General features: G+C 37.6%; 1 protein-coding gene across 1 annotated transcript in view; it reads left to right on the top strand.

The window, feature by feature from the left end:
• TMF1 (TATA element modulatory factor 1) overlaps positions 1 to 21,528 on the top strand; it is a 49,550-nt gene that overhangs the window by 25,447 nt on the left and 2,575 nt on the right. Inside the window, exons 9-16 of the mRNA XM_004483329.5 lie at positions 11,377 to 11,469; positions 12,282 to 12,438; positions 17,088 to 17,280; positions 18,526 to 18,595; positions 18,839 to 18,931; positions 19,812 to 19,913; positions 20,165 to 20,317; positions 21,380 to 21,505. Of these exons, the coding sequence (XP_004483386.1) occupies positions 11,377 to 11,469; positions 12,282 to 12,438; positions 17,088 to 17,280; positions 18,526 to 18,595; positions 18,839 to 18,931; positions 19,812 to 19,913; positions 20,165 to 20,317; positions 21,380 to 21,505 (987 nt within the window). The remainder of the gene's footprint in view (positions 1 to 11,376; positions 11,470 to 12,281; positions 12,439 to 17,087; positions 17,281 to 18,525; positions 18,596 to 18,838; positions 18,932 to 19,811; positions 19,914 to 20,164; positions 20,318 to 21,379; positions 21,506 to 21,528) is intronic.

Below are 21,528 nucleotides of genomic sequence, written 5' to 3'. Positions count from 1 at the left end.
TCTAGCTAGAAGTACTAGTACAATGTTTTTGGTTTTTTTTTTTTTTAAAGATTTATTTTCTCTGTTCCCTACCCCCTGCCGTTGTTTTTGCCCTCGCTGTTTGCTTTCTGTGTCCATTCGCTGTGTGTTCTTCTGTATCTGCTTGTCTTCTCTTTAGGCAGTACTGGGAGCCAATTCTGGGACATTCCAGAGTGGGAGAGAGGCACTCAATCTCTTATACCACCTCAGCTCCCTGGTCTGCTGCATCTCTTACTGTCTCTCCTTTGTGTATCTTTTTGTTGTGTCATCTTGCTGTGCCAACCCTCCATGTCAGCCAGCACTCCTGCACAGGGGCCTGCTCTTCTGCGTGGGCCAGCACTCTGTGCCGGCCAGCTTGCCTTCCCCAGGAGGCCCCGGGAATTGAACCCTGACCTCCTATATGGTAGATGGAGCCACATCTGCTTCTCTAATACAGTGTTGAATAATAATGGTGACAGTGCGTATTCTTGTCTTGTTCCCAATCTTAGAGGGAAAGCTTTCAATTTTTCCCCATTGAGTACAATGTTGGCTGTGTTTCTCATATATGCCTTTTATCATATTGAGAAATTTCCCTTCTATTTCTATCTTTCTAAGTGTTTTTTTCAAGAAAGGATGCTGGTTTTGTCAAACGCCTTTTCTGCATTGATCAGGATATGTTTTTTCCTTCATTTTTGTTAATGTGTTATATTACATTGATTGATTTTCTTATGTTGAATCAGCCTTGCATGCCAGGAATAAATCCCACTTGGTCATGATGTGTAAGTCATTTGATATGCACTTGGGTTCTGTTTGCAAGTATTTTGTTGAGAATTTTTGCATCTATGTTCATTAGAGAAATTGGTCTGTAATTTCCTTTTCTTGTAGTGTCTTTATCTGGCTTTGGTGTTAGGGTGATGTTGGCTTCATAAAAATTGTTGGGTAATTTTCCCTCTTCTTCAGTTTTTTGGAAGAGTTTTAACAGAATTGGTGGTAATTCTTTTTTAAATGCTTGGTAGAATTCACCTGTGAAGCCATCTGGTCCTGGACTTTTCTTTGTTGGGAGATTTTTTTATGACAGATTCAATCTCTTTAAATGTGATTGGTTTGTTGTGTTCTTGTATTTCTTATAGTGTCAGCGTAGGTGGTGTTTTTGCATTTCTAGGAATTCATCCACTTCATCTAGGTTGTCTAGTTTATTGGCATATAGTTTCTCCTAATATCCTTTTATGATCTTTTTTATTTCTGCGGGGTCAGTCGTAACTTCCCGCCTTTCGTTTCTGCTTGTATTTATTTGTATCTTCTCTCTTTTTAAAAAAATTTTTAATAAAACTTTAAAAATTAAAGTTAATAGATCACATAGAACATTACTTTAAAAAAACATAAGAGGTTTCCATATAACCCATACCCCACTCTCCCACCCCCATCTCTTTTCTCTTTCTTTGTCTGTCTAGGGGTTTGTTACCTTTATTGATCTTCTCAAAGAACCAGCTTATGATTTTGTTTATTTTCTCCTTTGCTTTTTTGTTCTCAATTTCATTGATTTCTGCTCTAATCTATATGTTTTTTAAATATACTTTTATTTTTTTAAAAAAATACTTAGATTACATAAAAATATATAGGGGCTTCCCATATACCACAGTATTTCCTTCTGCTTGCTTTGGAATTGGTTTGCTTTTTTTTTCTTGTTTCTGCATTTGTTCAGTTAGGTGTTTGATTTTAGCTCTTTTTTTTTTAATATTTATTTTTCCCTGCCCCCACTCTGCTCTATTTCTTTTGCTGTCTATATCCATTTGCTCTTTGATATTCTGTATCTATTTCTCTTTTTATCTTCTCTTTTTTCTCCTCTGGGATTCACCTGGATTTGATCTGAGAACCTCTGATGTGGAGAGAAGTTCCTTGTCAATTGCACCACCTCAGTTCCTGTTCTCTGCTGCACTTTGCTTTGTCTCTCTTTTGTTGTGTAATCATCTTGCTGTGTGACTCACTTGCCCAGGCACTAGATCATTGCGCAGGCACTGGCTCACCATGTGGGCACTCAAATGGGCACTTAGCTCACCATGCAGGCACTTGTGTGGGCACTCGGCTCACTGCACAAGCATACTTTCTCTTTTTTTTTTCACCAGGAGGTCCCAGGGATCAAACCTGAGTCCTCCCATATGGTAGGTGGAGGCCTTATCTCTTGAGCCACATCTGCTTCCCTTTCTCTTATTTTTCACCAGGAGGTCCCAGGGATTGGGCCTGGGTCCTCCCAGAATATGGTAGGTGGAGGCCTTATCACTTTTTCTTTTTTAATATAAGCTTAGTGTTATAAGTTTCCTTCTCAAGACTCCCTTCGCTGTATATCATAAGTTTTGATAAGTTGTGTTCTCATTTTATTTCTCAGTATACTTACTGATTTCACTTGCAATTTCTTCTTTGAACCACTGATTATTTAGGAATGTGTTGTTTAGTCTCCACACATTTGCAAAATTACCTTTTTCCTGTCTATTAATGGTTTCCAGTTTCATTCTATTATGATCTGAGAAGGTGCTTTGTATAATTTCAATCTTTTTCTATTTATTGAAAGCTACATTGTGACTTGATATGACCTATCTTGGAGAAAGATCCATGGGCACTTGAGAAGAATGTATAATCCTCTGAGTTTGGGTGCAACCTTCCGTTTATGTCTTTTAGGTCTAGCTCATTCATCCTACTGTTCAAGTTCTCTGTTTCCTTGTTGATCTACTGTCTAGTTGTGCTAATGATGTGAGTGTTGTGTTGAAGTCCCCAACAATTATTGTAGAGATGTCTATTTCTCCCCTTTTGTTTTGTCAGACTTTGCCTCAGGTGTTTTGGAATACCTTGGTTAGGTGCATAGATATTTATGACTGTTATATCTTCCTGGTGGATTATCCTTTTATTAATACATAATGGCCTTCTGTATCTTTTCTAACTTTTTTCCATTAAAAATCTGTTTTGTCCAATATTAGTATAGATAACCCTGCTCTTTTTTGGTTACTGTTTGCATGGGGTATCTTTTTCCAGCCCTTCACTTTCAGCCAGTTTGTCTCCCTGGATATAAAGCGAGTCTCTTGTAAGCAGTATATGGATGGCTCATGGTTTTTTATCCATTCTTTCAGCTATATATTTTGGCTGGGGAGTTTAATCCATTCACATTCAATGATACTACTGTAAATGCATTATTTCCACTATTTTATTCTTTGGTTTCCCTATGGCATATCTTATTTTTGTCTGTCTTTTTACTCTGGTTATCCTTTCTGCTTTTCTTTCTTCTGTAGTCTTCCCCAAGACTGTCTCTCCTGTGTTTTTCTTTCAGGCTATAAGGCTTTCTTTAATATTTCCTGCAAATGTGGATTCTTTTAAAGAATTGTCTTAGTTTCTGTTTGTTTGTGAATACTTCATATTTGAAGGATAATTTTGCTGGATAAAGAATTCTGTCAGTTTTTCTCTTTAGTATCCTAGTTGTGTCATACCACTGTCTTCTCACCTCCATAGTTTCTGATGAGAAATCTGCATGATGTCTTACTGGGCATCCCTTGTATGTGACGGTTTACTTCTCTTGCTGCTTTCAGAATTTTCTTTGTCTTTGACGTTTGGCACTCTGAGTATTATGTGTCTTGGAGTGAGTCTATTCACATTTATTCTGATTGGGATATGCTGTGGTTCTTGGGCATGTACGTTCATTTCTTTTGTGAGAGTTTGGAAATGTTCAGCTATTATTTCCTCAAGTACTCTTTCTGCACCTTCTTTTCTCCTTCTGGAACTCCCATGACACAGATATTGTCACATTTCTTGTCGTCATTCAACTCCCTGAGCCCTTGCTTATTTTTTTTCCATTCTTTTTTCTTACTGTTCTTTTCTCTTTTCAATTTCAGCTATTCTGTCTTTGGTGTCACTTATTCTTTCCCCTCTCATTTTGAGTCTGTGCTTGTATGCCTCTAATGTTTTTCCTGTCTGGTTGTGTCATCTTTTTTGGTACATAGCTTTGCTGCAATATGTGGGGGCCTGCGCCTATCTCCGCATAAGTCTTTTTTCTTTTTCTTACAAGGAGGCCCTGGAGATTGAACCCGAGTCCTCCATATGGTAAACAGGAGCTCAGTTGCTTGAGCCACAGCCACTTCCCTCTAATGTGATTTTTTTTTTAAGATTTGTTTTTTATTTATTTCTCCCCCCCCCCCAGTTGTCTGCTCTGTGTCCATTCACTGTGTGTTCTTCTGTGACCGCTTCTATTCTTACCAGTGGCTCCAGGAATCTGTGTTTCTTTTTGTTGTGTCAGCTCTCTGTGTGTGCAGCGCCATTCTTGGGCAGGCTGCACTTTCTTTTGCGCTGGATGACTCTCCTTGTGGGGCGCACTCCTTGCGCATGGGACTCCCCTACATGGGGGACACTGCCACTGTGTGGCAGGGCACTCCTCGTGCGCATCAGCACTGCGCATGGGCCAGCTCCACACGGGTCAAGGAGGTCCAGGGTCTGAACCACGGACCTCCCATGTGGTAGGTGGACACCCTATCCATTGGGCCAAGTCCACTTCACTCTAATGTGTTTTTGATCTCCCCTACTGTGTATTTTACTCTCCTAAAGTCTGCTACTTTTATATTCAGGTTTTCAAATTCTTCTTTGTGCCCACTCAATGTCTTCTTCTTTTTTTTTTTTTTTTAGATTTATTTTATTTATCTCTCCCCACCCCCTTGTTGTTTGTACTTGCTGTGTCTGTTCGTCGTCTTTGTTTTTTTAGGAGGCACTGGGAACCAAGCTTGGCACCTCCAGTATAGGAGGAAGACGCCTAATTGTTTAAGCCACCTCTGTTTCCTATTTTTCTGTGTCTCTCATTATGTTTTACCTTTTATGACTCTTGTTGCATCAGATCACTGTGCCTGCCCGTCATGCCAGCTTGCCATCCTGCTTGTCCTCTTTTGGAGGCACCGGGAACCTCTGCTCCCTGCTTTGTTGTGTCTCTCATTATGTTTTTCTTCCTGTGTCTCTTGTTGCATTATCTTGTTGTGTCAGCTTGCTGTGCCTGCCTGTCACACCAGCTCACTGTTTTTTTTAGGAAGCAACAGGAACCGAACCATGGACCTCCCATGTGGTAGGTGGAAGCCCAATCACCTGAGCCACATCACTGCATCAGTTGAGATCATGATGTGATTTTTCCCCCCATTATTCTGTTTTGTTGTATTGTTTAATATAATTCAACACTGTGATAGTATCCTACCTGACCATGGAATATAATTCTTTTAATGTGCTGTTGGATATAATTTGCTAGTATTTTGTTTAGGACTTCTGCATCTATATTCATAGGAGATGGCCTGTAAATTTTTTTTCTTGTGGAATATTTATCTATCTTTGGTATTAGAGTGATGTTGACCTCATAGAGTGAATTAGGGAGTGTTCCCTCCTCTTCAGTTTTTTTTTTGAAGAGTGTGAACAGGATTGTTAATTATTCTTAGAATGTTTGGTAAGATTCCCCTGGAAAGCCATCTGTCTCGTCTTGGGCTTTTCTTTGTTGGGAAGTTTTTGATTACTGATTCAATCTCTACTAGTTATTGGTTTGTTGTATCTTCCATTACTTCTTGGGTGAGTGTAGGTAGTTTTTGTGTTTCTAGGAGTTTGTCCATTTCATCTAGGTTATCCAACTTGTTGGCATACATTTGTTCATAGTATCCTCTTATCGTCCTTTTTATGTCAGTGGAGTCAATAGTAATGTCTCCCTTTTATTTCTTTTTATTTGTTAAGATTTATTTATTTATTTAATTTCTCCCCCTGCCCCCACCCCCCCATTGTCTGCTCTGTGTCCATTCGCTGTGTGTTCTTCTGTGTCCACTCGCATTCTTGTCAGCGGCACTTGGGAATCTGTGTCTCTTTTTGTTGTGTCATCTTGCTGCATAAGCTCTCTGTGTGTGTGGCACCACTCCTGGGTAGGCTGTGCTTTTTTTTTTTTCGTGTAGGGTGGCTCTCCTTGTGGGGCACACTCCTTGCACGTGGGGCTCCCCTACACTGGGGATACCCCTGCATGGCATGGCACTCCTTGCGTGCGGCAGCACTGCATGTGGGCCAGCTTACCACATGGGTCAGGAGGCCCTGGGTTTGAACCCTGGACCTCCCATATGGTAGGCAGATGCTCTATTACTTGAGCCAAATCTGCTTTCTCCACCCCCCCCCCCCTTTTATTTCTGATTTTAGTTCTTTGTGTCCTCTCTCTCTTTTTCTTTGTCAGTTTGGCTAAAGGTTCATTAATTTTATTGATCTGTTAAAAAAAAAACCAACTTTTGGTTTTGTTGATTTGTTTATTTTCTGTTTTATCTATAATTTTTGCTATTTCCTTCCTTCTGCTGACTTGGGTGTAGTTTGTTCTTTTCCTAGTTCTTCCAGTTCTGAGGTTAAGTCTCTGATTTGAACTCTTTCATCTTTTAAATGAAAGCATTTAGAGCTATAAATTTCCCTCAGCTCTGCCTTTTTTACATCCATAAGTTTTGGTATGTTGTATTTTTATTTTCTTTTTCCTCAAGATATTTCCTAATTTCCCTTATGATTTCTTCTTTGACACATCGGTTGTTCAAGAGTTGTTTACTTTCCACATGTTTGTGAATTTTCCATTTCTTCCCTTGCTATTGATTTCTAGCTTCATTCCATTGTGGTCAGAGGAGATAAAATGATTTTAATATTTTTGAATTTATTGAGATTTATTTTGTGACCCCAGATACAGTCTATCTTGGAGAATAACCCCTGCACTTAAGAAAAGTATGTATTCCTTTGTTGGGTGAGGTTCAAGTCTTAGATTTCCATATTGATCTTCTGACTAGATGCCCTGTGCAGTATTGAAAGTGGTATATTAAAGCCTCCTACTATTAATGTAGAACCTCAGTTTCTCTCTTCCAATCTGGCAATATTTGTTTCCTGTATAGGAGCTCTGCTGTTCGGTGCAGATATATTTATAATTGTTAAATCTTTATGTTGATTGTCCCTTTTTTCTGTGTATAATGACCATCTTTATCCCTTGTAGCTAATTTTGACTTAACATCTATTTTATCTGATACTAGAATAGATACCCAAGCTCTCTTTTAGTGACTACTTGCATGGTATATATTTTTTCTATCCATTTACTTTCAACCTGCTTATGTCTTTGAATTTAGATGAGTCTCTGAAACAGCATATAGTTGGGTCATGTTTTTCTTAATCCATTCTGCCAATATCCATCTTTTGACTAGAGAATTTAAACCATTTATGTTTCATGTCACTATTGACAAGACAGGACTTTCTTCTGCCAGTTTGCAATTTATTCTTTGTAAGTTTTATACCTCTTGTCTTCTGTTAAAGCCTCCTTTCATATTTATTTGAATTTTTTTTATCATATTGAGTCCCTTCCATTTCTATTTGGATATCTTTTTCATCTGTTTTCCTTGTGGTTACCATGGTATTAAAATTGAAAATCCTAAATTTATAAAAATCATATTTGGTTTGATACTAGCATAACTTCAATAGCATGTACATATACTTTTCCTATACCCTTCTGTTTCCCCATCAATTTTTTGTACTTGGTACTACTTAAACCTTTTTATATTGTATATTCAAAATCAGATTTATTTATTACTTTGTATATGTTTTCATTTAGCACCTGTATGAAGTAAGTGAAGTTATATACCAAACAGTACAGTACAATAATACTGGCATTTATAATTAACCCAAATGGTTACCTTTATTGCAGGTCTTTATTTCTTTATGCTGATTTTAACCAACATCTAATGTCCTGTCCTTTCAGTCTGAAGAACTCCCTTTAGCTTGCTTGTAGGGCAGGTCTAGTGGTGATGAACTCCCTCAGGTTTCTTTATCTGAGAATGTTCATCTCACCCTCATTATTCAAAAAGAGTCTTGTCAGATATAAAAATCCTTCACTGGCAGTTATTTTCTTTTAGTACTTTAAGTATTTCAAACCACTGTTTTCTTGCCTTCATAGTTTCTGATGAGAAATTTGCATTCAATCTAATTGGGACTCCCTTGTACATAACATGTTGCTTTTCTCTTGTAGCATTCAGGACTCTTTCCTTGCCCTTTGCTTTTGATAATGTAATCAGTATATGACAGGGTGTATTTTCTTCATGTTTTTCCTGGTAGGTGTTCTCTAAGCTTCTTAGATATGCATATTCACATCTTTTGTTGTGTTTGGGGAGATCTCTGTCCTTTTTTTTTTTTATACTATTCCTTCTGTACCTTTCTTTCTTCTCCTTCTGGGACTCCCATAATGTGTATATTGGTGCATTTGATGGTATCCCAGAGGTGTCGTAGGTTGTTTTTGCTTTTACTCTTTCTTCCTTCCCCTCCTTCCTTTTTCTATTTTTCCTGTTTCTCAGACTGTCTCATTTCAATGATCTTGTCTTCATGTTCACTGATTCTTTCTTTTTTTAAGATGTATTTTATTTATTTCTCTCCCATTCCCCGCCGACCCCGCCCCAGTTGTCTGTCCTCTGTGTCCATTTGCTGCGTGTTCTTTTTGTCCTCTTCTGTTTTTGTCAGCGGCGTGGGAATCTGTGTTTCTTTTTGTTGCATCATTTTGCTGCGTCAGCGCTCCATGTGTGCGGCACCATTCCTTCCTGGGCAGGCTGCACTTTCTTTCGTGCTGGGCAGCTCTCGTTATGGGGTGCACTCCCTCCGCGGGGGACACCCCTGTATGGCACGGCACTCCTTGTGCACATCAGCACTGCACGTGGGCCAGCTCCACACGGGTCAAGGAGGCCCGGGGTTTGAACTGCGACCTCCCATGTGGTAGACCGACATCCAATCCGCTGGGCCAAGTCTGCTTCCACACTGATTCTTTCTTCTGCATGCTCCAGTCTGCCCTTGGAACACTCCTGGGCATTTTTTATTTCAGCTATTGTGATTTTCAACTCTATTAGTTCTGTTTGGTTCCTTTTTTAAATTTCTGTCTCTTTATTTAGAGCCTCTCATATTGCTCATTCATTGTTTTCCTGCCATTCTCCTCTCAGGAAAGTTCACCCAAGGCAAATGCACCATGTAGGGTTTGCCCTGTCTTCCAGGGCCTTCATCTTGTTCTGTGCTTTCGCTTGTAAGTTGTTTTGGAGTTCCCCCATTTATAGGAGTTGGGTTGTCTCCTCTATTTCCTAGGAGACAGACCTCTTTCTCACAGATGTTTGCAGCTGGCAGGCCTTTGTCCCAGATTATCTGCCTCTATAGTCTCTTAAACTTCTTTTGTCTCACCCTGCTTTTGCCTGGATGGCAAATTCTGGGAGGAGGAGCACCCCAGAGAGGACTTTCCTAAATCATTCTTTCCCAGCTGGAACAAGGTCAGGGACCCATGAAAGGGATACAGGCTGACTTCAAAGTACCCTGGGGAGGGTATTAGGAAAGGTGCCAAGAACTTCCCCGATGGCTCCCCAAAGCTGACCTTTCCTGGCCTACCAAACAAATGTACCCTTCAACTGATTGTCCCTCACAACCCTGAGGAAGCTCTGCATCTTTAAATCTCCATTACTTCCACCCCCATCTCGAGATAGTTAAAACAATGACTACCTCAGACTTTGACCTGGGTGGGTTGAAACAACTAGCTGCTCTAAGAACGGGCCCCTGGAGATCTGAATTTGCTGTATTCAGTTATTGGCTGTGCCCACACCTGTTCTTGGGAAAGAGGATTTTTTGTCCTTTCTGTTACCTGTGAGCTAGCCAGGAGCTGGACTCCAAGGCATCCTGCTCTGAGAGTACAGATGGGCACTGGTAGCCACTGAGCAGAGAGAGTAATTTACTGCTCTTCATGTAATTTATCAGCCTCTTCCTCTCGCTTTTCCTTGGATGGTGTATGGTCTTCTTGCGGCCTCTAGAGTTTCAAAAGAGTTGTTTCAGACAGTTCCTGCCAGTATGATAGTTGTTTTGGTAGAAGATGGTGTCCTGGAGCTCAAAACTCTGCCATCTTCCTTGGAAATCTCTCCCAAATTTATTCTTTTGTATCTGGATTTCCAGCTGACCTAGCACCATTTGTTGGAAATGACTTTATTTTCCCCTTTGACCTTAATGCCCTTTTGATTTAATGTTACATTTTGAATATGTGAGAACTGTATAACAAAATATATTCAGACAAGATTTTCTTTAAATGTAACCCCTTCCCATTCCTTCTTTTTACTTATAGGTAACAATTTTATTAGTGTTTGATTTATTTTTTCCATGTTCTATTTGTAGTGCAAGAAAATATGTATACTTGTACATGTGCATTTGTACATAAACAGGTATACATATGTATACATATATACATATGTGTCCATATCTGCCTCATCCTTCTCACACAAAAAATAGCTTACTGTTTATACTGTTTTACACCTTGCTTTGTTCGCTTAGACATATCTTGATGATCACTCCATAGTAGAACATAGAGTTTTTTCTTTTGTATTTCCTTTTATAGTTTGTATACCACTTCAGTATATATTCACCTAGTTCTTATTGATGGATATTTGTGGTGTTTCCAGTATTTTGCTGTATATTCCATATATTTCCATAGTATATTTCTGCAACTATCACTAGTATAGATAAAATATTAATATTTAAAATTAAGAATACATTGGAACAATATTAAAGAAAAATTGGGAGAATGGGAGGAAGCAAATGTATGGAGCTACCTTTATAAAATTATCACCCTTTACAGCTATTGTCAGTTTTGTTACCTTCCCATTCTTATCTCTATGTATATATTTTTAAAAATAATTGATACCATATTATTTTTTGTTTTTAATTTAATAATAAACCACAATTTAATATCTATTAAATAGTAGGTCTCTACATGCTTCAAACTTTGCAAAAACAGATTATTGCTGTTTGATATATACACTGTTTCTAATTTAGTATAGTGTGTGGTTTTTTGTTTTGTTTTGTTTTGTTTCTTTCTAGTCTAGCTAACACTGTGGGGAATATCTTAGCATGTTTACAGATCTGCTATATTCCAGGACTAGCTTGGGTAAAAAGGATGTGAAAATTTGATGACTGTTCAAACATGTTGCTGTAATGGTTTCCAAAAAGGCTATGGTAGTTTACAATGTATACAACTTTGTATTAGTATAACATCTACTTTTTATGGTTCATATAGCTCCTATTGTAAAAATTTATTAGTTCATTGTCTCTTTTCCTACATTGTATGGCACTGGTTGTTCCTTGTATATATTTTTATGTTTTTCTTTGCCTAGCAGAGTGCTTTCCTAAGTAGGTATTGAATATGCATACAGTTTTGGAATTGGTTGATGAATATGATAATCATGTTAAAAGCACATTGGAAAATATATTATAAATGAGCAGTAAATCAACATAACACAAAATATATAGTTAACTAGAAGAGAGAGATAATGCTTTGATATTGTTTATGACAGAGTATTATTTCTCCTCATACAGGTGGGGGACCTAAGGCTGGCACTGCAACGTGCAGAACAAACAGCTGCCAGAAAAGAGGATTATTTACGCCATGAAATTAGTGAACTCCAGCAGGTACTGTCACAGTTTTCCTAAGTACAAATCCAAGAAGCATGTTCTTTCCTGTAAATCAAAAAATTACTCAATGTGGTAATATTCATGAAATTGAGAAGCTTACTACCATACTTTTCATTTACTGTATTTTTGTGGCTTATATGAATAAAATCACAGTGGGTTCCTTAACAATATATAGAAAAGGCCCTAGGGTTTTTTGTTTTGTTTTGTTTTGTTTTGTTTTTAAGGAGATATGGGGAATTGAATCTGGGACCTCGTATGTGGGAGGCAGGCATTCAACCATTGAGCTACATCTGCTCCCCCCTCTAATATTGAAAGTAATTTTATCATGCTAGATTTATTGTATATTCAGTATCATTTCTTCACTTAGTAATAACTGGCTTATTAATTATTATCATTCTTTGATTACTGAGTCAAATAATGGTGCCCAGTTCCTATGCTACTAGTGTATTAATTTTCATTTAATAAACATGCACAGGAAAAGGAAGAGAAAGCATAACTCAGATTAATCTCTCTGTTTTTATAAGTACTTAAAAATATGGATGAGGCAAATATTGGGCGGCTTGGATTAACTTTTTACCTTCAGGTAATTAGAGGATATCTTTATCTTAGAAATGCTTTGTAAAGAAACAATTACTGTTACTCTAGTGTGCAACCTAATCCAATTTAAGGATTGAACAATTAGAAAATAAATTAATGAAAAAACAAATAATCTATCTTTGGAAAATTATTTTTTTCTAGAAATTTCATAAAGCCTAGGTTTGCTAATATTTTTATTGCTGTCAGTAGTAATGACTTATTTTGTGCTTCAGAGACTCCAGGAAGCAGAAAATCGAAACCAGGATCTGAGTCAAAGTGTATCATCAACAACAAGACCATTACTTCGGCAAATAGAAAATTTGCAAGCAACTTTAGGGTCCCAGACATCAGCATGGGAAAAGTTAGAGAAGAATCTTTCTGATAGGCTTGGTAACTGCCTTAGTTTTCACACTCAATGTAGAAGCTCTTCTTTCTTGTTTGTAGAATTAGTATAATGCTATGAAATTGAAATTCACTTGATCTGATATTTATATTTGTGCCTTTAAAAAAGCCCTGTAGATTTTTACCTCCTTTCCTTTTTTATGTTTATTCTCTAATACCTTTACTGTGACTCTTTGTACTAGTCAGCCAAAGGGGTGCTGATGCAAAATACCAGAAATCTGTTGGCTTTTATAAAGGGTATTTATTTGGGGTAGAAGCTTACAGTTTCCAGGCCATAAAATTTTAGGTTACTTCCCTCACCAAAGTAAGTTGCCACGTGTTGGAGCAAGAACCCTGTGAGTGTTCAGGCTTCCATTTGCTCTTAAGGCTCTGTGGTACTAGCTTCTTCCAATATCAGCTGTAGGCTGAGATAAGTCTTGTCTTTCCTGGGGCTCATTTCTCTCTGGGCTCAGCTGCTCTGGTCTCTCCATAAGGTCAGCTGTAGACTATCCGGTTAATGGCTCGAATCTCTTTCCCAGGCTCTGCCTTGTAGAATGGAGCCATCTCTCTTTCCTCACATATCTGTTTTCCTGTGTGTTTGCTTCCGAGGGCTCCAATATCAAAACTCCAACTTTATCCTCTGCTATGTCATTTTCTCTGTGAGTCCCTGCCCACCAAGGAGGCGGGGTTGGGGGCTCAGCATCATATGATGTGGTCCAATCAAACCCTTAATTATTATTTAATCAATAAAAGTGAAACCTCTGAGTCTAATCCAATCTAATATGCCCAGAGGAACAGACCAATTCACAAGCATAATTCAATATCTATTTTTGGAATTCATAAACAATAACAAACTACTGCATTCTTTCAAACCATTTTCCCCCTTACACAGTGTGTCAGATACTGTCTAAAATACATTCAGGGAAGCAAATTTGGCTCAACTGATAGAGCATCCACCTACCACATGGGAGGTCCAGGGTTCAAACCCATGGGACTCCTGACCTGTGTGTTGAGCTGGCCCATGCACAGTGCTGATGCACGCAAGGAGTGCTATGCCATGCAGGGGTGTCCCCCACATAGGGGAGCCCCATGCGCAAGGAATGCGCCCCATAAGGAGAGCTGCCCTGTGCAAAAAAAGTGCAGCCTGCCCAGGCGTGGCACTGCATACACGGAGAACTGACACAGTAAGATGACGCAGCCAAAAGAGACACAGATTCCCAGTGCTGCTGACAAAAGTACAAGCGGACACAGAAGAACACTCAGCAAATGGACATAGAGAGCTGACAGCTGGGGAGGCAGAGGGAAGGGGGAGAGAAATAAAAAATAAATCTTAAAAAAAAAAAATCATATCATTCTTTCCTTTTTTATATACTGCACTCAATTTTTCCCTTGTCCATTGCTAAATATGGCCCCTTGCAGTTTGCTGTAGCCTAAGAGGTAGAAATCAGATATGAGTCTAATCAGTGCCTGAATTCCAAGAGCAGAGATGGGTCTAAGGAAGACTGGGATCAAACTCTAGTAGAGAGACGCTGTGAAGTCTTAAAAATCCATATATTGCTTCTTTATATATACACCCCAGGTTGCCCTTCTGTGCTATTTGTTAATAAAGAGAAAAGTATTCTTCTATGATGTTTTTCTTCAAACACAGACAGTGTATGTATATGTATTAGATTTCAGAGAAGCTAGGAAATTCATGAATAAAACCATATGTGCCTTTTATGCCTAAAACTAATGAACACTGACCTGAATAGGTATCAGGAGACATGGACATAACCTCAGTGTTGTTTTGTTTTTTTCTCAGTCAACCAGATAGTCTCACACAAGTCACTTAGATTCTTTGGGCTTAGACTTCCTGTAAATTGGAGGGGTGAACTATATCAGTGGCTTTCAAACATATACACAGTAAATCCCTAGAATGTCTTAGGGTCTCCTGTCATGGTGAGAGGGAAACTTGGTAAAGTAAGATGTTGGGCTCCTCCCAGGCTGCTTTAATGAAATTATTGCCTCCTTTGTCTAATTTTTTTGATTGGAGTTTCATGTAAGATTTTATCTGGAAAAAGTTTCACCTTCAAAAAATTTCACTGAACTAGATGAACTGTTCATCTATAACAACTTTTTTGAAATCAGTGTGAAATATATTTTTTTTAAGATTTATTTCTTTCTCTTCCCATCCCCCACCTGCCTCCCAGTGTCTGCTCTCTCTGTCCATTTGCTGTGTGTTCTTCCACGTCCACTTGCATTGGCAGGCAGCAGGAGAAACTGTGTCTCTTTTTTGTTGCATCATCTTGCTGCATCAGCTCTCTGTGTGTGGGGCGCCACTCCTGGGCGGGCTGCGCTTTTTTCATGCAGGCGGCTCTCCTTGCAGGGTGCACACTTTGTGCATGGGGCTCCCCTACACAGGGGTGCCCTTGTGTGGCACAACACCCCTTGCACATGGTAGTACTGCATGTGGGTCAGCTTACCACATGGGTCAGGAGGCCCTGGGGATCTAACCCTGGATCGTCCATATGGTAGACGGACGCTCTGTCAGTTGAGCCACGTTCACTTCCCTGAGACATCTAAAATTGACACCTTCTGAAATGAATAGTTAGTAGAAAACGACAGGTGGAAGCCTTTATCTTTGGGATTTTCAAAATGGAGTCTACATACTTTTTGGGATACCTTCTCTTGTGCTGGGATATTGGCAAAGCTACAGGACAAACATAACATTATATTATTACAAGAAGCACAGATATGGTATGGAGACCTTGCAAAATTGTACAGATTGAACACACATTTATGAGACTAGGGAGACATGAACTTTCAGAGGGGCAACTTTGGTTTTTATCTTCTATCATTAGGTGTACTTCAGTTAAGAGAATTCCTTCCTTTGTTAAATCTCAGAATCTTATCCACTGCTTTTTTTTTTTATTGAAATGTTTATTGAGATAATTGTAGATTCACATGCAGTTGTAAGAAATAATACAGAAAGATTCCTTGTATGCATTCCTCACTTTCCCCTGTGTAAACATTTTGCAAAACTAGAGTATAATATCAACCAAGGTATTCATATTGATACAATCCATCAATTCTATTCAGATTTGCCCAGTTTTATTTGTACTCATTTGTGTGCATGCATACATTCAGTTCTGTATGTTTTACCCCCTCTTTGTATATCCACCACCACAATCAACATACTAAACCATTCCACTACCACAAGGATCCGTCATGCTACCCTTTTATCACTACACGAAATACCCTCCTGGCCCTCCCTCACAAGTAGCTAACCCCCTGGAAATCCCTAATCTGTCCTCCATTTCTAACATATTTTAAATTTCAGTAATGCTATATGAATAGAATTGTTCAATATTTGATATTAAGCTTAGCATAATTCCCTAGAGATTTATCCAAGTTGTGTTTATCAATAGTTCAGTCATTTTTGTTGTGGAGTGTTATTCCATGATATGTGTGTGCCAATTTCTTTAGCCATTCACCTAATAGATATCTGGGCTGACTGGAGATTCTGACTATTTCAGCAGAACATTTCTATAAAGGTTTTTGTGAGGATATAAGTTTTCATTTGTCTGGGATAAATGCCTGGGAGTACAGTTGCTGGGTCATGTGGTAGTTGACATGTTCAGTTTTTTAAGAAAATGCCAAACTGTTTTCCCAAGTGGCTATATTTATGAGAATGATCCAGTTTCTTACCATTCTTGCCAGCATTTGATATTGTCACTTTTTGTCATTAACATATGCACTGTAATATTGCTTTTGGTTTTAATTTGCATTTCCCTAATGATTAATGATATTGAACATCTTTTCTTGTGCTTTTTTACCATTTGTCCATCTGTTTCAATGAAATGTCTATTCATGTCTTTTGCCCAGTTCCTAATTGGATTGGTTTTTATTTCACTGTTGAATTTTGAGAGTTCTTTAAATATATATTTTCTAGATACCAGTCCTTTGTTGAGTATGTGCTTTGAAAATATTTTCTCCCAATCTGTAACTTATCTTCTTACCTTCTTCACATGGTCTTTCACAGAGCAAAAGTTTAAGATTTTTTTTTCCATGACTCATGCTTTTGGTGTCAAATAAGCATTCCTATCCCTTGATCTCGAAGATTTTCTTTTATGTTTTGTTCTAAAAGTTTTATAAAAGTTTCATATTTTATATTTAAGTCCATGATTTCTTCCCCACTCCCCCCACGACTCCCTCATCTGTTTACTTGTTTTTTGCTCACTGTCTGGTCGTTGTCTGTTTTGTTTTGGTTTTTTTCCTTTAGGAGGCACTGGGAACCAAACCCGGGAACTCCTGTGTGGGAGGCAGGTGCTCAACTGATTGAGCCACATCTGCTCCCTATAATCTCTTTTGAGTTAATTTTTGTATACAGTTTGAGCCTGAGATTTTTTTTTTGCCTATGGATGTCCAATTGCTTCAGCACCATTCGTTGAGCCACTATTCTTATAATATATGACTCTACTTTCAAAATAAAGTATTTGGAAAAAAGAACAATAAAGTAGGTATGAATTAAGATTGATTCTTTGTCTCTGTAGGCATTCCTGCCTTAGGCACTGGGTAGTTAACAGATTTAAGTGTCACTATTGCATCGTTAAAAAGTTTGAAGTCAGAATCTACTTCATATCTTGGTCTCTTAAGTATGTGATTTTTTGTTCAATCAGGTGAATCCCAGACCTTATTGGCAGCAGCAGTTGAAAGAGAACGTGCAGCTACAGAAGAACTCCTTACCAACAAAATTCAGTTGTCTTCCATGGAGTCACAGAATTCTCTCTTAAGACAAGAAAACAGTAGATATCAGGCTCAGCTAGAATCAGAGAAAAATAGGCTGAGAAAACTAGAGGATGAAAATAATCGGTGAGCTAGTTTTCTTGAGTTATCCTTGGTAGTTTAATGACAATTTGAAGCACCAAATATATGTTGTTGCCTTTTAACTTCATAGCTCTGAGAACTAAAATACTTTGTGTTTAAAGTCAGGGTCATTAGTAATTGGATATTATAGCAAGATAGTGCTGGGATTTTTTGAACCTCACATGGACTCTTGAAATTGTGCCACATTTTGTGTGTATGTGCATTTTTGCAGAGAAAGGATTTATAGCTTTAATTGGATTTTTTTCAAAAGAGTCTACAACCACAAAAAAAGGTTGGAGACCACTCATTGGAGTTATTTTTATATTAGTAGGGTTTTGGCATCATTCCAGTCTTTCTAAATAAATGTCTGGGTTTTTTGAAAACCACAAGCTGTACAGTTCGTCTATCTGAAATTATATTAAGGCTGTGGTGAGTGTGTTTTTGTTCTGTGAGTTCTTCCCTGTATATTTTACTTTCCTTAAAAAAACGTAGTCAGGTAAAAATGACTTATAGGGAAGCGGAGTTGGCCCAATGGATAGGGCGTGCGCGGTTCAAACCCTGGGCCTCCTTGACCCGTGTGGAGCTGATGCGTGTAAGGAGTGCCCTGCCATGCAGGGGTATCCCCCGCATAGGGGAGCCCCACGCGCAAGGAGTGTGCCCCGTAAGGAGAGCCACCCAGCATGAAAGCAAGTGCAGCCTGCCCAAGAATAGCGCCGCACACACAGAGAGCTGACACAACAAGATGACGTAACAAAAAGAAACACAGATTTCTGGTGCCGCTGATAAGGATAGAAGTGGTCACAGAAGAACACACAGTGAATGGACACAGCAGACAACTGGGGGCGGAGGGAAGGAAAGAGAAATAAAAATAAATAAATAAATCTTAAAAAAAAAAAGACTTATAAATGTCTGAAGTTTTGCAGACAATTTTATAGATCCCTCTGACAGTCTCTTCCAGAATCTCATTGTATTACAGAATGATGGTATAGAAAGTCCCGTTTTCAAACGAAATCTTAACCCAGAACACCAAAAATGCAGTAAACTAAGTGGGTAAAAGTGGAGTTTTTCACTTGTAGTTCAGCCTCAGAGTGGAACCCAGCTGATCTGGAGGGCACAGTTAGAAAATCACTAATGCAGAGCTTAAAATAGAAGTTACTACTAAATATATAACTTAGTTAAGTAAAATAGTGAATTTTTAATAGTCTGTTCTGTCTTCTTTTATGTTTTGCTTTAATTCCTCTGTTTTAATAGGTACCAGGTTGAATTAGAAAACCTAAAAGATGAATATGTAAGGACACTTGAAGAGACAAGGAAGGAAAAGGTACTTCTTTTCATTAGTGTTCACTCATTTCTTAGGGCTTACTTTAGAGAATAGTGGGGGAAGATAGTGAACTAATGAGATGCCAAAAAGAATTGGATTATGCCACTGCTTTTGGAATTTGGTCTTTAATAGTAAAATGAATTGGGGAACATACTTTATGCTCCTGATTTTGAGATTGATTTATTTATAATGGCATGAATTAGTGTCACAGAAATTATCTAAGTTTATCTCTCTCCTTTATAGACACTGTTGAGTAGTCAGTTAGAAATGGAGAAAATGAAAGTTGAACAAGAAAGGAAGAAAGCAATTTTCACTCATGAAGCAGTAAAAGAAAAGGTATTAAATTTTGTTTGTATTTCTTGTTTTTTGGTGTAACCATTCAGTAGTAGCTGTGGTTTATCATTTATTTTATGTAATTTTAGTTTATACTTTATACAAATACCATTCTTTATATCTATAACCAGTGTAAAGATAATTCAGTAGTATAATCATTGTCCCATTCAGAATAGATTCATAGTAATCTACTGAATATATCCAAAGAGATTTGTGATATATAAGATTTGAAATACAGAACGTTTTGCCCCTTATTCAGTGAGTTTTGTGGTCGTTTCCTGAAACTAGTGCACCTCATTCAGCCCATAGATGCCATAGCAGTAAACTGACTTGTTCACTTTCTTTCTTAGTAATGAAAATAATTTTTCTAAAGTGAGTTTTCTGTATTTAAAGGATTAGAGTGTACTTGGTTGTTAGCATATTGAAACTACCTACATATAAATTAAAATTACCTTTTGAGTTTATTTGGAATTAAAAGTAATACTCTAAAAATAAAATGGCTAAGCCAGAAACATTATGGTTCGTAAAACTCATCAGCAATTACATTCTAAAGAAATAGGTTTAAATGGTGATATATAATATGAAGAAGTTGGTTAATTAGTATAATTGTTTCAACAAAAACATTCTCATTCTATTAAAAAAATTATGTTGTTGTAATATTAACGGGTCCTGAGATGATTTGATAGAGAATATTTACACTTTTGAATTACTTAGTATTGTTTCTTTGAAAAGACTTTGGAAGTTATATCTGTAGCATTTTATGAGGTAAATAAGAATGAGTCCAAATCTTTGTTCTCCTTAATCCTAGAAAAATTTCTTGCTTTTTCTTTTTTTTTGCTCTTTAACCTTAACTGAATTTTTTTTTTTTTTAAAACTCCTTAAGGAACGCAAAGCATTTTCTGTTTCTAGCACTCCCACAATGTCACGCTCAAGTTCAATAAGTGGAGTTGATATGGCAGGGCTACAAACATCATTCCTCTCTCAGGTAATGTTTTATTTCTTACATGTGAATAATGATATAGAGAACACCAGATGGCAGATTGGCGATCACCATGACTTTGCCATTCCATAGGCAGTTCTTATGAATATTTCTGAAGGAGTATTAATTGCAGATGATTTCTAGCTTTGAGAATAAAGGACATTTTAAAGCAAGAATTGACAGACTAATTTTGTTTGAGTCTTATAATGAAACACATTATATAATAATATATATGCTTTCTTTTATTTAATTAACAGGATGAGGCTCATGATCATTCATTTGGATCAATGTCTGCATCAGCAAATGGAAGCAATATTTATGATGCTGTAAGGATGGGAGCAGGATCAAGCATTATTGAAAATCTACAGTCTCAGCTAAAGCTAAGGGAAGGAGAAATTACTCATTTACAGGTATTGGAAAAATTCGATGTACTATAGAAGTAAATGAAATTCGGGAGCCCAATAGATAACACCCTTCATGTTCATCTAAATTCTGAGCAAACCAAGAATTAAGATGAAATAGTGGCATGGGAAGCCCAAAATGCATCACTTATATTAATGATAAAGAGTAGTTGGAGAAACAAACTAAATATAGAGCCAAATGAAGCTGCTAACTGAATTTCAGAATTCGAGAGACTTATCTACTTGGAATCAGGAAATGCTTGGCAGGTGCAGGCCACCCCATGTTTTGGGGCCTGCCCAGGTGAGACTTACAGGAGTAGAGAATGCCTACTTCTTACAGGCAGCTCTTTTACAAGGCAAAAAAAAAGACAGATTGCTGAGCTGAGCATGCCCACTTTATTCGTCCCAAATTTATCACTTAGTTAAGTTGCTCCAACTTTCCCAGCAAGAAATGAGTAGAGGGGAAGAGAGCTTAGAACAGTCATGCCCTATGCATAGAAGGATACATCAAGAGTGGGGAGGGAGGGAGCATTGCCACATCTTATCTTGCTTTTTAAAAACTTAATGCAGCAAGAAACATTAAAATCTTTTAGCTGTTTTCAGTGTTAAATTTGACATACTTCTATTCCCAATAAATGATTTTATAAATATTACTTTATTAAAGATAATACCCTTGAATTAGAAAAAGGTAGATCAGAATTATGTTTGTATAGCTCAATGTGGTGTGTTTTAGGGAACTAATTAGTCCCATTCTTCTCCTTGTTCTTAGAGTACTTTAGAATAACTGAAATGTGTCATTTCATTAGATTAGAGAAAAATGTAAGTTTGCATATTTCAAACATGATTGGGTTTTCTTTAGTTCACTTGCATAGTAAACTATAAATGTTTTATCCCTGAGGAAAGTTGGAAGCCTTTTTCTGCCACTGTTTGCTTTGTACTCAAGAAAAAGCTAGTTTATGGTGGCATGTTGGTGTATCTATTTCTTAAAAAATAATATTTTAAAAATGTTTGTATTAGTAGGAGTATTTTATCAGGTATGTTTTCATTTAGTTGTCTGGTAATGTTTCTCAGTTAGAAATTGGCAATCTGGAAAAAACCCGATCAATAATGGCTGAAGAGCTAGTTAAATTAACAAATCAAAATGATGAACTTGAAGAGAAAGTGAAGGAGATACCCAAACTTAGAACTCAGCTAAGAGTAAGTATTCTTTACTTAAGGAT

This window comes from Dasypus novemcinctus, chromosome 26, assembly GCF_030445035.2.
Source record: "Dasypus novemcinctus isolate mDasNov1 chromosome 26, mDasNov1.1.hap2, whole genome shotgun sequence".
NCBI classification, from domain to species: Eukaryota; Metazoa; Chordata; class Mammalia; order Cingulata; family Dasypodidae; genus Dasypus; species Dasypus novemcinctus.
Note: the sequence above shows the minus strand (reverse complement) of the source record. Positions and strands in the feature narration are given on the sequence as shown.